This window comes from Diorhabda carinulata, chromosome 2, assembly GCF_026250575.1.
Source record: "Diorhabda carinulata isolate Delta chromosome 2, icDioCari1.1, whole genome shotgun sequence".
In the NCBI taxonomy this organism is placed as follows: Eukaryota; Metazoa; Arthropoda; class Insecta; order Coleoptera; family Chrysomelidae; genus Diorhabda; species Diorhabda carinulata.
The window spans coordinates 17,246,879-17,260,168 of NC_079461.1; the positions used below are offsets into that span (position 1 = coordinate 17,246,879).

At 34.1% G+C, this 13,290-nt stretch overlaps 1 protein-coding gene across 2 annotated transcripts; it reads right to left on the bottom strand.

The window, feature by feature from the left end:
• Positions 1-2,794: 2,794 nt before the first annotated feature.
• Positions 2,795-12,971, bottom strand: LOC130903978 (uncharacterized). 2 transcript variants are annotated; one of them, XM_057816444.1, is made up of 7 exons: positions 12,556-12,971; positions 11,094-11,191; positions 9,542-10,746; positions 8,299-8,986; positions 7,363-7,505; positions 4,498-4,717; positions 2,795-3,100 (listed from the first exon to the last, which is right to left on the bottom strand). In XM_057816444.1, the coding sequence occupies exons 1-7, from the start codon at positions 12,595-12,597 to the stop codon at positions 2,842-2,844; spliced, it is 2,655 nt and encodes an 884-aa protein (XP_057672427.1). In that variant the 5' UTR covers positions 12,598-12,971; the 3' UTR covers positions 2,795-2,841. The 2 variants fall into 2 exon arrangements, with proteins under 2 accessions (XP_057672427.1, XP_057672429.1); XM_057816446.1 differs by having other exon boundaries at positions 8,299-8,977; positions 12,556-12,916.
• Positions 12,972-13,290: the final 319 nt, after the last annotated feature.

Genomic DNA, 13,290 nt, shown 5'->3' on the forward strand with positions numbered 1-13,290 from the left:
TTTTCATGATTTTACTATGAATATTTCGCCATATACAGAAAGTTGTAACTCGTCGGGGGACACCCTGTATAGCTGAAAGCTAACACTCACTCAATAAGTCGTCTAACTAAAAAACGATTTTCAAGAGGAATACATATTCAACGCTAACTTTTTGATGCGGTGCTTGTAAAAGGATTTGTCTTTGGTTTCAAAACAAGCTTCAGTTTCATCAATTGCTTCTTCATTTGATTGAGTTCAGCGAATAGCCAAGACTATGCGGTGGATGAAAAAGCAATTCGAAATGTCATTCGTTCAATTTAACCATCGTTGCCATCGATTTGTGAATTGTCTTGGTTATTTCTTCGATTTATGAGGTCGTTTTTTTCCTGATTTCTGCATTAAAATGATCCAATAACTCTATGTAGTATTCGATATTGATTATCTCTCCCTTTTGGAGATAGTCGATGAACATTATACATTATTCCATGCGCATCCCAAAATAGTAAAGCCATAACTTTCCCGGCTGACTGTTGAGCCTTTGGATGCTTCGGACCTAGTTCACCGGCCTCTGATTTATTACGTATAAACATGACCAAGCACTGCTCCGAATTATCAACTCGCTTTTTCAAAAACAAATTGTTCTTTTCGATGAAGAAAAGTCCGAATAACACTTTTGAAACCATTGCTGAGCTTATAGCAATGATAAATTAACACACAAAATTGTTTAGAATCCATTTTTTTTGACAAAAAAAAGTAGGTTCACTTCAATGGCTGTCACTTTTTGGTGACTTATCCAAATGTCTTGGAATTTTTACATTTGAAAGTTGGTACTTCATAATAAACGTCATATGGATTTGACAATATCAGCGCCATCCATGAGTCAGTCACTCGATTTATCGAGTGAATTTATGAAAAATAAGACTATAATTGATTTTTTCCAAATACGATGTGCGTACATATAACAAAAAGCGTTTTTTTTTTCTTACTGGCCTATAATTTGAATAGATTTCGATAAGGTGCACGTGTGTTTCGAGGTGGCTAACTTGATGGATGGGCAGATGAATACCGTCCGACGTTATACTCCCTTAACTAATGGTGTACTCGTTTACGTCACGAATCACAAGTCGGCTCGTGTTTTATACTTTGCTTTATGCGTCCGATATTTAATATAACCGAATCCGTAGAGATTAAGAAGATAAAAAAACCTGAAATTTATCGATTTTTTATCCTACGAAGGCTATTCAAAGAGTAAACGGATATCCATTGATCGAAGCAGTACTGGAAGCTAGCCACTATTGTTAAACATTCAAACGCCTTTGGGAACTGTAATCTACCCACACTTCTAATGGGTTTTCGTTCAATCTACTAACTAGAGTCCTCAAATAAATCGAAAACTCATCGGAAAGACTTTTTATTCGTCTTCCAATTCCGCTAGACCAGTTTATGGTAATCGCGCCAGAAATAGAGATTCGTTGAATAAAATTTGGTAGGATAAGGAGGATTTTTATAAGGAGGAAGATTCATTGTAGTGGGCTCTGATATAGGAATTTCTCCTCTGCAGGGCTGGGGTTGTTCAGGTTGCTTGTGGTTTCTTGGAGGAGGAAAAACGAGATTTAGGAGTTTCGGCTGGAAGAAATCGAAGAGAGCTTGTGAGCAAGAACGATTCCTTCTCGTTTTGGTTGGCGGGTACAGCTGCGGCTGCGTTATTCCCTATCGTCGACCGTTTGGTTGGAGAACCGGTTCATCAAGATGCAGGGAAACCACAGAAAACGTGCAACACCGACGATCGACGAAGAGTGGCAGAAGAGGCGGCGAGAAGTCTGCCGGCAAAGTTGGTTTTAGTATCATCAAAAAAGGGCATTCCTGGAGTTGTAAAAACGAAATGGATGCGGTTACCCACACCGCTAGTGACGGTACAGTTTTTTATCCGTAAAAGGAGGGAATGAGGCTTTGTAGCGTTTCGGCTACTGGATCGCAAGAAGTGGGGATAAAATTCATGATGGTAGTTGCCAGGATTGCAATAAGATGTCGGTTGAAAGGTCGTAGGGAGTTTGGGGTTTTTCCAGGGTGACTGAGGCGGTTTCTTGGGGGACCTTTGCGAGTTTCTATCCTTTTCGGACAACTTTAAGATTAATCCCCTTGTTGCTGGCTTTTAGGTGTATGTCTTCGGCTTTATTGTTGAGACCTTCGGCTTTTTCTTCCTCGGTTTTCCAAATCTCGATAAAATTTTAGCGTCTCATGGTTTCTCCACCCTTGTCCAAAGTGTCCAAACAGTTTCGCAACATCCTTTATTTTTGCAACTTTAAGGCTAACTCCTTGTTGATGTCTTTTGGGTTTATGTCTTCGATTTTATTGCCGAGACCTTCGACTTATTCTTCTTCGATTCTCCAAATCATTTGCTTGACAAGCTTCAGTTATATAAAAGACTTCATCCTGGACCAGAATCTCATTTTTCTTCTTGTTCTTTTTTAGCATAATCCTTTTTGATGGATTAGTGCCACAAGTTCGGTTTTTTTTGTACTTTTTCAGATTGGACTTCCAGTTTTTAACCGGGAGTGTTTTGGTAAATGATAAATTACGATATAAGCTACCTTCCTCTTTAAATAGATTTTTGAATTTTTTGTTTCATATCTACCAAACAGGGTCCTGGCATACTTTTTTAACGGTATATACGTTGTGTAAGTAGAAAGTTAGTAAACAGACTCAAGTGAGGTTAGAACTCTATGCAAAAAAAATTCTAATAAAATCTATTGTTTGATTGAAAACCCAAAGGAAACAACAATTCCGGAAGTGTAGAAATACTCAGTACAAGAGGTTTTGTAGAGAAAAATATATTTAATTTAAAAAAATAAAATTAAACAATCAAAAAAATTCATTCTCCGTTCGGGCTGCAACCTGTTTGACTACCTTATTTACATATTCTTCCAAAAGTAAAATGAAATTTCTGATGTAATTAGATCCTATTAATTCATTTCCTAGATTCTGAATGTGTTTTTCATCGACTTCTTCATAGATATGCATGGCGCTGATGTGAATTATGGAGCCAACGTTAGTCGTTGAGAGGTTTAATGTTATTACCCACCATATAATAGATTTTATTTTCATAACTTCCACTACAACCCTGAAAACATAACTGTTATAATTCTGAAAAGTAAAATTCGTTAATTACACTGGTCTGCAAGAAAAATTTTCTTCCAACGCTCACCATTCTTCAGGGGATCCCCGCCTTAATGATAATAAAAAACTTATGGACATTCATTCAATTTGAAAGGGTGAAAAGAACTATTTCAGCAAGAAACAATTATAAATAATAAAGGTATGTACCATTATTTGGTGTTTGTTTCCCTTTTTATACCCTTAGGTACAGATATCTTGTCCCAAAACCGACAATAATGCATTTCCACTGAAAATCTCTCTTCCCTCTTAGCGATGTCTTGATAGAACCGAACCGTGTTCATCGGAGACTTTGAGGGAAGAACACCAGGTGCGAGTAAACGAAGTGTACTTCGAAAGACATGTTATATCCTATGATTAGGTTAGGTTAGGTTCATCGGAGACTGAATACTCTTCATCATGGGTGAACGTATCGTTCGATGCCCCAGGTTGTAGCTCAAATCCATTTTTTTTATCTAGAGTATAAGTTTATGGGGGCACTGGGATTGGTAAAGACTCGTTATTAAGAAGTCAAAAGATATTCTTAAGCCCTTTTCCTAAAGATTCCAATGTTGAAGTCGCGATTCAAGAAGTTGAGATTTAGTCTTGGGTAACTCCAAGTCTTTGTCGAGATCATTCAATTCCGATTGAGTTAGCAGGTGAGGTTACCGAGAAACTGAATCGGCCGAATACTCTTCATCATGGGTGAAGGTATCGTTCGATGACCCAAGTTGTAACTCAAATCCATTTCTGTATCTAGAGTATAAGTTTGTGGAGGCACTGGGAGGCAAAAGTAAAATTGCAGCTACACCAAACCATGGGCACGGCAAATGTTATTGATTTACGGGTACCTCCGAGCCGTTTGGACAAACTACTGTACCTAGTCGTACAGTAAGCTGATGGAGCCCAAATCTTGTCACAGATGCCAACTTGGTAATTATTCATAGGCAGTGTTAAGAGGTTTTCGTTGCGGTTTTCAAAGTAAATTCCACGCAGATGTAGCGAAAGCTATCGGAATGATTTTTACATTCGCGTTCAAGTTGTAATTTGTGGAATCGTTGGTGATAATAATGGTGAACACACTGTTTACACAACTACTACACCAACACTCACAATTACACTTTCGTCAACCAAGTTACCATTTTCAGAGAGTGAAAGTAAACTGGTAATTTTTAATAGGAATCATCAAGAATGGTGACATGATCGATTTTAATGCAGACCAGTGTTATACAGGGTCTGCAGAATATTGTAATGAGAGAGTCAAATATAACTTTGATGTGGTACAGCATTCTGAAAAACCCTGTAAGATTGTAAATAATTTCAAAATGTTAGGATAAATAATAAGTATAATCGTTAATTACTTACGAAAATTGAGGATTCATCCTCAATTTATGAGTTGGTCCGTACTCTTCAACCAATTTATTGAATTCAACAAAGAACCTTTTAACCTCATCCACGCACATATTAACATAATCTAGTAAAGTTAATAAGTCAAAATTTTCGCCCAACGGCAACATCAAGTTTTCTTTATTCAATTTGTTTCTTAAACATTGCGAAAGGTAACGTAACAGTGGTACAGCATCATCTAGAAGAAGAATTGAATACAACGTAAAATTAACCTATCCTCAAATTTTTACAAAAAGTACCATGAGTTTTGAAACAAAACAAATATAAATGATCGCAAACAGGAGATTGCCATTGGTGCTCTAAGCTCTAATATAATAAAATCCAAACTAGTTTGGACAAGTTAAACGAGCTAGACAAGAAAAATGAATTTGCATCCCGGGATACACCGAAGTGGAAGGAAACGGTTAAAGTAGGGATAGGCAAATCCTTCGTAGAACATGAATCCTTTTGTAAGAACTACAAACAATAGAAAAGTCGAGAAGAAGATAGATAAGGGTAAAACCAGTTACTGGGACAATCTACAGGAGTTGAGACTAGCGCAGACATTCCTGGGAAACTATAAACAGAAAAGATCTACTGAATGTATCAGCTTAAGTAAAAGGAGTCTAGTCGCCGCAATGGACACCTGAAGACGGTAGATTTAGCAGAAAATGCATCCTTTAGGTTCTTCTACTTAGAAGACGAAACCTTTATCCAGGATGAGACGAAGATCTCTGGTAGCTACAGCCATCCCACTTTTTGAAAGAAACAGATCAGCTGTAAACACCCAGCTCTCCAAAATCGTAGCAATAAAGGGATACAAAGTAAATCCTTTAGTTCTATATCTGTACGAAAAGAGATGATGTGAATGGACTTTATTGATAGGACTTACACACCAGATTCAGGTATAGTTCTTCTAATATCAATTGCAGAAGACAGTTATAAAATTCGGTAAAACGTCAGTCTCATCATCTCCACTGTTTACCAATGAAAACATCGAATCGTAAACATAAACGTATTTCTATTGGCCGAAACTGTCGGGCGTATGTACACAATTTCTTCGAAATATTCTTGACAAAATCTCTACGATAAGCAGTGGCGTGGCTTGGTGAGATTCAAGTTATTTTAAATATATTCGAATGTTTAAGAAAGGAAAATATTCGGAAATCCGATAATGCAATAAAAAATTGCCTGTGCAGCTGATTATCATGAAGATATGACAGCAGAATTATTCGAAAAGTGGTTTAATGAACAGCTAAAATTCCACCATAATCAGTGATCGTTATGGACAACGCATCCTACAACTCGCGACGACTCCTTAATATACCAAATAGTTCTAGTAACAAAGTTCAAATTTTAGCATTTACGTCTGAAAAAAATTTTCCTATTCGTGTCAGCGAAATGTTTTTTTTTTCATTTGTCTTATTTGCAGAGAATTCATTTTTCTTCATGGTTTTTGCTTTGAAATTTCGTTTTCCAGAAAAAATACAAAAAGGCTCAGTTCATGTGTGGTATCTTGTTTAAACGAAACACCCCATCAGGCTGGTACATTTTACTCGTCTGTTTACAATTTAATTTATTTATAATTTAATATTCAGTTTTAGCAAGTTAGCAAGGTATAATAATGATTTTTTTCCAAGTTCGAAGTAGGACTACAATTAAGTCTGTCTAATTAAAGGGTATAAAGCCATTTGATTTATAATGATTCGATTGTGCCTTTTAACGATTATTTTCTTGCATAAGTATTTATGAAAATAATAAATTTATAAAATGAGGTATCTACACCTATGATAGATTAAATAAAATTGTAGGCAAAGGTTTCGAGCCAGTTTTTATAATTTGCAATTGATATTGGAAGCACTATATAATTTTAAACTAGCCGTGTTAGGGGCGACATATCTTTTCAAATGCTGAAATGGCGTGTCCACAACGTAGATTTCCACATGGCTCAAAAAACGTTTTCCGAAAAAACGAAAGTGGCCATATTTCTACAAATTGGATATAGAATGATAGACATCGATTTTTTTTGTTTTTTTTGCATCATTACGGCATGGATGATATTTTATTCAAAAGAAAAGTGAACGAGGAGAATTTTTTTTGGATTATTAATAACCATTAATTTAATTAAAATTATTTGCGGCAATTTTTGACTGACTGCGGTATTATCAGTGTATTGTCCTATTCATAACCGTAAGTTATGAGTGTTTGTTTGACTATCAGTCAAAATACTCGAAATTTATAACATGTGTTTGAATTAATACCTTATGTGATACGTCATTAAGGTTGTTTTATTTTTGATAAGATTTGAACGTTCATTGAATAAAAATGCGACAACTTTGACACAGATATCGTTTCCATTACTTATTTATGTAGTTTGAAAATCACTCATTATACGAATCCCTAAAATAATTTTTCCAAAGCTGATCCTGGAATTACTAAGTTTAGCTAAAATTGACACTTTTTAGTAGCAAGTTATGATAACGGACCATCCTGTATTACACAATAATAAAATGGTATTGCATCAGACATTTTGCAGTGTCAGCATTTTGTACATTTAGTATATAAGGGTTGCATACATTATTTTGAAAAATTCTTAACTTTGTCACAACATTGTAAAGATCATTTTTGATTTGTAATTCAAAAATTATTTAAAAAAATCTAAGTACTTTACAAGTACATTAATTAGTCACCCCTGAGGGATTCTACATATGGTAGAAGAATGTAAAAATCCTCATGACTCACCCTGTATACCAAAAAATTAACTGCCAGTATAATAAGAAGAAATAAAAAATCGGATCTACTAAATTAGGAAAATATCACAAGGTTAAGTCCAATATTTCTCACCTTCCATATTGTCATAAGTAGAAATTTCATCAACGACTCCTTTGTCCGGATGGACTTTAGCTTTAAAAGAAACGACACCATAAAAGATGTGGAAACAATAATAATTGTTTTCACATCTAACAAATTCCCAATAATTTTCACACCTGCAATAACAATCTTGCTGATTTTGTAAATATACGAGGCTTGTCCATAAAATAAGATTACCAACGAATTTTCACAATGAAAAACGTATCAATTGACATGAATTCTTAGATTTCAATCTTTTTTTCGCCGTACCATCTAATCTCTTCTTTCATCTAGTTCCTCTCAAGTGTATTTTCAAATTACTGGGTCATTTCCACTCGTTGCTATTGTTGTCATCGATCACCTTTGGCATATCCTAAGCAGTATCTCATAATGTGAATACAGGGCTTGCTGACAGGAAGGATAATCTCGCTGAGGACCCGAGCCGTCACCTTCCGATCTTTCAGTTTCTTCCACTTCGTCAGAAAACGATTGTAGTCTTTGGATTCTCTGCACGAGATGGACCCTCTCTTCTCCCACCAAACAACTGCTCCAGCTATATAGACGCGAAGTCAGACTGCCATCTAAGACGTCACCTTCACACCATGGACATCACATCACATCACATCACATCAGACCACGTGATCTATGAGTGCCCTGCACTCATTCGGGCGCAGTTCAAACCTCAAAACTTGCCTAACGACATCAAAGGGTTCAAGCCAAAGGCGCCTGATCGGCTTTTCAAAAGATATCGGACTTTGATAACGTCAATTGGGGCACGACGGGTCTATCTGAAGGCATATATGCTTAACTATGAACTATGAGTTGAGAATCGAATAGAAGGCTACCAAAATTAACGTTTTTGCCAAATTCCGCCTATCAGAGTTCCTAGCTCATTGGTAACCTTATTTTACGGACAACATATCATATTACCTTGTAGCCGCCTCCTTAACCAATTCATCCAAAGTTTGAGGAGCGACTATATCAGAAAGTCTGGTTTCTTCTCTGATATTGTTACCGGAATCGACTTCAGCAGAACCAAATTCCAATTTATGCATTTCTTCTAAATCGATTGCATCAATTTCAGGTACTTTTAAAGATTCCAACAAGTCCAAAATTTTTTTGTCGGTTTCGATCATCTTATCGAATAAATTCGTAGATAATTCGGGGAATGTCACTTTAGGTAAACCCAATACATCTTTGGCTTGCTTTAGAATCGATTCCCATGAATCACCATCACTTGTTATACTAGCACATAGTTGTTCGCTTCCTTTCGATTCTTCATCGCATTCTTGGAATTGTGGAGGAGAGGTATCATCTACGGAATATATATCGTTTACGTATTTTGGAGTAGAGGGAAATTCCACTGTTATGGTATCTACTAAATTTGTTTTGTTTGTGGAAGTACAATCATGCTCGTTCCTCTGACCACAACTCTCTTCTTCAAATTCAATTTTAGTAGATATATTCGAATGTGGATGTGTATCTGATGTGGGATAATTATTTTGCGATGATATTGTTCCTTTTGATGATTCTGTTAAGAAATTTTGGGTTCCCGTTTGGTGGATGTTGGTACTCAATTGAGTTTTATCTTTAACTTCTGGATTGATATCTGAAACAACTAAATAAAAGCCGTTTGCAAAATAAGTCGGAGAGAAAACGAACAAAAGTCGCATCCAAAATTTTCTGTTTAATAATTTGTAAAATTTTCAGTCATTTAATGAAATTTTACACTCAAATTACACTAAAAACGTGAGATTCATCATTACATTGATAAATATAGATAGAGTTCAAAATTTCAATAAATAACAAAAAATTGTGCAAATTATTAAAAAAAATTTCTTTTCAGTCTAGTTGACTGTTTTTATGTGTATATTCCATAGAATTTTTTTAATAAAAACTAATCTGATAGGATAGATGGAAAACTGAAAAATATTTGAGGTTTGCTCAGTAAAAATTTTCCTATTGAAAAAACTCGATACTGGGTACCGTTTTTGGAATATGGAGTATGAATGCTTCAACGTCCCCTATCTTGAATTGCCCCATAACAACATGCATTTATATCATCAATAGGACAAATTGAAGAGGAAGAGAAAAAATTGAGGTGGAATTAGTTACGCCTATTCCTCCTGGAACAAAATTGGACAAATAATTACCAAATCTCAACTGTACTTACCGTCAATTTTAGAAGTAGATGGTGAGGGTTTCGTACTAAATATCTTTTTGCCTAGATATTCAGAATGAGGACTATTGTTTAAGATCATGGCGAAAGAAGAACTGGGTGTCTCTTTGAGAGACAGCACATCCGGATTTAATTTTATATTATCACTGAAAGAACACGAAATGTCCATGTCTTCTTGAGAAACATCAACATATACACGCATTTCTTGTGACGGTTGAGACTTACTGGTATCCAAATTATTATTATCAGATACAATGTTTTCTAAAGATAAAGTTAATTGCATGTCCTGTACATCATTAACAGTTTGTTCTTGTGAGATTCCTTTATTAGAATATTCTAGCACTTTATTAGTACTAAAAACTTTTGTATTTAATTCTGTATTCAAATCACTTTTGGTTTGATCTGTATTTTTGAGATTATTGTTTTGTGGATTCCTTGGACAAGCACATGTTAACTCCATATCATATTGTAGAATATTTTCATTCGTATTCAAACAGGTTTTATTCTTATTCTGCTCGGGGAAAACACATGTCAGCTGCATACTAATTTCCATGTCAGTAGTTGGAGTCGGAACAAAATTTTCAGCCTGTAGTGTATCAAAGGGTTTTTCTTGAAATTTCGAGTCACCAGAACTATTCTTAAGGGCCACTTTTTTCATATAATCTCTTTCAGTATGGGTGATTTCATTATTTACTGTATCTTGATTATTGGATAGTGGTATAGGGCAAGTGAGCTCCATGTTTTCTTCTACAACATTATCAATTAGGTCCACACATTTCACGTTGTCAGAAATTTGATAAGCGCATGTAAATTGCATGTCTTCTATTTCGTTTGTCGTTTTTTCCGCATTATCTGTTGAATACATTTCAGATGTTTTCTTATCTTCTAATTTTCTCGATGTATTTTCCATCTGCATTTTATTAGCTACTACAAAATTTGGTAAGACATTTGTGAACTCCATATCTTGCTCAGAATTTGAAGTAACGTTTGCTTCTAAAAAGAGAGATTTATTTTTGAAGTCGCTATCATTAAACGGATTAATTGGGATATAATTTTCTTTATCGCATTCTTTGAAAGCTGTTACTTCCAATGTCATGTCTAGAATTTCATGGTCATTAGATCTGGTTGAATCAACGAGCACTTCTTCTTCATAAGTGTTATCCCAAATTGTATTTTTTTCGGGATCTGCTGCAAATGGCCTGAAAGTAACGAATGATTAATTTATATAAATAAATCTGTAGGTACTGGGTGGTCAAGAAAGTTTAAAGATGGCCGAGATGATATGAATGATGAAGGGAGCCAAAAACGCAAATCTATCGTTTCAAATGATCTTGTTATCCACAAACATGAATACCTTTACATCTAAATTAAACGTAATTAACTTTTTTTAAAAGCAAAGATTTATTGTTATGATTTTCTGCAACGGATTGTAAAGAAAATTTCAAAACAAAAGTGAATCAATTCATTCAATCTAGTCTGACAAATATTTTCTATATACAGTTAAAAAAACTCTCCCATATTATGGAATTATAAAAAAATAACTCACTTAATAAAATTGCTACTGGCAAAACTAACTCTTCTTACTTCTCTATAATCAGTTGTCGAATCATTGGATTCACTAACACATTTTTTGAGCTTCAAAATCTATAATACAAAAAAACATAAATTTCAAAAATATTTTTCAACATTTATCTCATACTGAATATTAACCAATTAGATGAGCTAAAGTGTAAGATCTTGAATCTATCTATCGCCCCAATAGAACTCCTGTTAGGAAGACTGAATACTTTTGCAAATAGTTAAAGATAAAAGAAGAAGCTAAATTATTGATAACAAAATTAATATTGAGACTAATAAATCCAGAAAACAAAATATATTAAGGACAAAGAATAATAACAATGGCTTAACACCTCTAGCAGGGTTACATTGAAAATGCGATCTATATCCTCATGTTGAGGTAAATAAGTCCCCATAAACCACCTCTACACCTTCTCGCTTATTTCCACCACAACCTCCTGTTTCCTGTCTTTTCCTGCCTGATTCTCTTACTCTATTTAAGTCATAACACCGATATTCATGAATGAAGATTGGGAACTTTTCATTTTCAACCACCTTAATTCATTAAGGATAGTAAACAAGATTACAGGTAAATAAAAACAATACCAAAGATCCACAAAGTTTTTTCCTAATTTTAAAATGATGTTAGTCCCAAATTTTTAGCAAATTGTTTGAATACTAACATCTAACTGCCCAACTTCAATTTTAAATTTTGTTGCAAATTTTCGGTAGGTCTCTGAGAATGAAATAGCCAAACTACAATCTTATTTGCATTCAGGTTTAAATTATGTTTAGTAGAATATTCAAGGATGCTTAACAGATCTCTGTTTACGTGTGTAGCTGCTACTTCTGGATCTACAGGATCGAAGTAGTGCAGGACCTGAGTGTCATCAGCATATGATTGCATGTGAGAGTGAGAGACACTGTCACATGCAAGTTATCAGTTATCAATAGAAAAAATAGGTTGAGAATTATAACATTTTTGTTCTATTTTATTTTGAAAAAAATATTCAATAAGAAATTCACATGAAACTTCAAGGTTTGCACACTCTATATTATAAAACAATGATTTATAAAAATTTTATTCAAATTTGTTGAAATATTGTTTTTGAGAAAAGCCCAGGAGCTTAAATTACAATCTGTTCCTAAGAACTTGTTATAAGGAAGAAAAATGATGAGTACAATAGACAATTGCTGCTATTCAATCCAAACTTGAACGGTATTTCCTAGTACCTTATTAATTTTTTTTATTTCCAGCGTTAATTTGATGTAAGTGTATGTATTCGTTATAATTTTTCTCACTGATAAACTATTTAAATAAAGAAATCAGTATAATTAAATTGTTCACATATAAGAAGCTCAAGTAATGAATGAAATAAAATTGGAATTGCTAAATTACATTTGGTAATAGATCAACTAAAAATGAGCAGATGTATTAACATAAAACTTACTGAAGTCCTAGACTGTTTGCTATCCATATTGTTTTCAGACATCGCGTATTCCAATTATATATACTTTTATTAATAGAAAACTATTATTAGAATACCTCCACTACATAATCACATCTCAATACATATTTGGACTTTGTATAATCACTTTATGAAATGTTTTCAATATACTTATATAGTTTTAAAAGCACTTATAATGAGTTCTTATACGTTTGCACTATATTAAAATATTTTAACAATTCATTAATTATGCTCCAAAACAGAATTCATATGAGTATAAACCTAAACACAATTTGAAAATTAAATATAAACGACTGTTTATGTTTGAATATGAAATGTCTGTCAAAATTGTCATAAATTGACTGACTTCTTAAAGCTCGATTTCATGCTGACGCTCGACGCTGGCTTACAGCATCAAATAAGGTCACATGATACAATTTTGACTGCAATGTCATCTTAAATTAATGCAACATACAAACTAAACATTGTTTAGCTTGTGCATTCGTGTATTCTATTGACACGTGAACGTTCATTAATATTTGACGGTCTAAGCTAGCATCAACATAAAATTTCACCTGAACTCTAGATTGCTTTTCATTTTGACATAATTTTTAAGTTTCGGCTATAAAAATCATTTGGTTGCGGTTCGATTCTCATTGTTTGGGCTATCCATCCCAATTCAAGTAGTATCTTATAAGAGATCGTTAGTAGTGCCACAACATAGAATATATTATATAT